The sequence below is a fragment of the Poecilia formosa genome, unplaced genomic scaffold, assembly GCF_000485575.1.
Source record: "Poecilia formosa unplaced genomic scaffold, Poecilia_formosa-5.1.2 Scaffold466, whole genome shotgun sequence".
In the NCBI taxonomy this organism is placed as follows: Eukaryota; Metazoa; Chordata; class Actinopteri; order Cyprinodontiformes; family Poeciliidae; genus Poecilia; species Poecilia formosa.
This window is the reverse complement of record NW_006800405.1, coordinates 217,652-219,123: the sequence shown is the minus strand read 5'-3', so window position 1 is coordinate 219,123 and position 1,472 is coordinate 217,652. Positions and strand designations below refer to the sequence as shown.

Here is a 1,472-nt window from a genome sequence, read left to right as displayed (position 1 = left end):
TGATGGATGGATGATGGATGGATGATGGATGGATGATGGATGGATGGATGATGGATGGATGGATGGATGATGGATGGATATGTGTGTATTGATTAGCTGAGGTCGTTTCTGCCTCATAATGTTTTCCTTGGAGACTGACGGCGACGAAAAGCTGAAAATATTCAAATCATCTTTAAATTTCTGTATTAATCTGATAGTTTTAATGTTTCTGAGTTTAAAACGTCTCCATGAATAATAATAAAGACACTAATTTGCATAAATGTAATTATTTATGTAAAATCCTCCAGATAATTTCAGATCAATTTTTTCCAGCTGATAATCAATAAATTAATTCTGATATTTTTTTTTTATTTGATTTGATATTTATATTAAACGTTTTCATTTCGACCCAAACACCAAGAATCGGTTCTGGTTCTGTTGGGCCTGTTTGTTCATCCTCAGGGTGTTCTCCCGAACTTCCGGTTCGGTTGTTTGTTGTGTAACGCGTTTGGACCCGCAGAACCCGCAGCGCTCCTTTCTGCGCCGCGGATCTGACCCGTACTTGTTTTCCTGTCGGAACCGGTACCGCTGAATGTACCAGCAGCTGGTTCTGGGTTGGGTGACGTCATTTCAGCACCACGGTGCTGGACAGCACCAGCCGAACCAGCGCAGATTCCCCGTTATTTTCAGGGCTGGACCGGGCCCAGCTGTGTCCGACCGGTACCAGAGGGGGTCCGGCCTGGGCCCGGACCCGTCCCCCACCGGGCCTCCCCAGATGCTCACCGAACATGTGGATGTGTCCCTTGGTGATCGGGTTGAAGCTGCCGCAGGACAGCAGGATCACGTGCGTCTTGCTGATTTCCGTCATGGCGTTCCGGTCCGATCCGATCCGGCCCGGTCCCGGTCCAGTCTGGTTCTGTTTGTCAGAGAGAGGCGAGGCTGATGGCGAGTCTGCGGCAGGGAGCTGAAGGAAGCGACGTCAGGCCTTAAAGAGACAGGCGCTGCGCTGCGGGAGGCAGAGCGGGAAGGAGAGCCTGTCGCTTTAAATCCGAGCAGCAGCCGCCATGACAGGAGGAGGAAGGCTCATCCTCCTCATCATCACTGAAACATGATGGAAACTTAACGACTGTTAAAAGTGAAAAACATCAGACTGCTGTTTTTAGTATATTATATATTATAAATATTATATATATTGAAAAAGCTGTTTTCAAACAATTAAATAACTTCCTAACAATAATGAATCGCTTTGACTCCTTCCAGTCTGGTTTCTGATCTCACCACAGCACGGAGACGGCCTAGTCAAAGTGTTCAATGACATCCATATAAATACAGACTGTGGGAGAACCACAGTGCTGGTTCTGTTGGACCTCAGTGTTGACCACGACATTCTACTGAATCGACTGAAGAGTTGGGTCTGACTCTCCGGTCCAGTGCTCACCTGGTTTGAATCTTACATAAAGAACAGGGATTTCTTTGTTTCAATTGGAACCTTC

At 46.8% G+C, this 1,472-nt stretch overlaps 1 protein-coding gene across 2 annotated transcripts in view; it reads right to left on the bottom strand.

Moving 5' to 3' along the window:
* The window catches only part of nmnat2 (nicotinamide nucleotide adenylyltransferase 2), a 10,704-nt gene that overhangs the window by 8,296 nt on the left and 936 nt on the right, over positions 1 to 1,472 (bottom strand). The window contains exon 1 of one of the 2 annotated variants that reach the window (XM_007578081.2): positions 763 to 979. The exons of the other annotated variant lie outside the window; for it this stretch is intronic. Within the exon in view, the coding sequence (XP_007578143.1) occupies positions 763 to 847 (85 nt within the window). The 5' untranslated portion in view covers positions 848 to 979. Of the gene's footprint in view, positions 1 to 762; positions 980 to 1,472 lie in introns of those variants that run through there. 2 annotated transcript variants of the gene reach the window in all.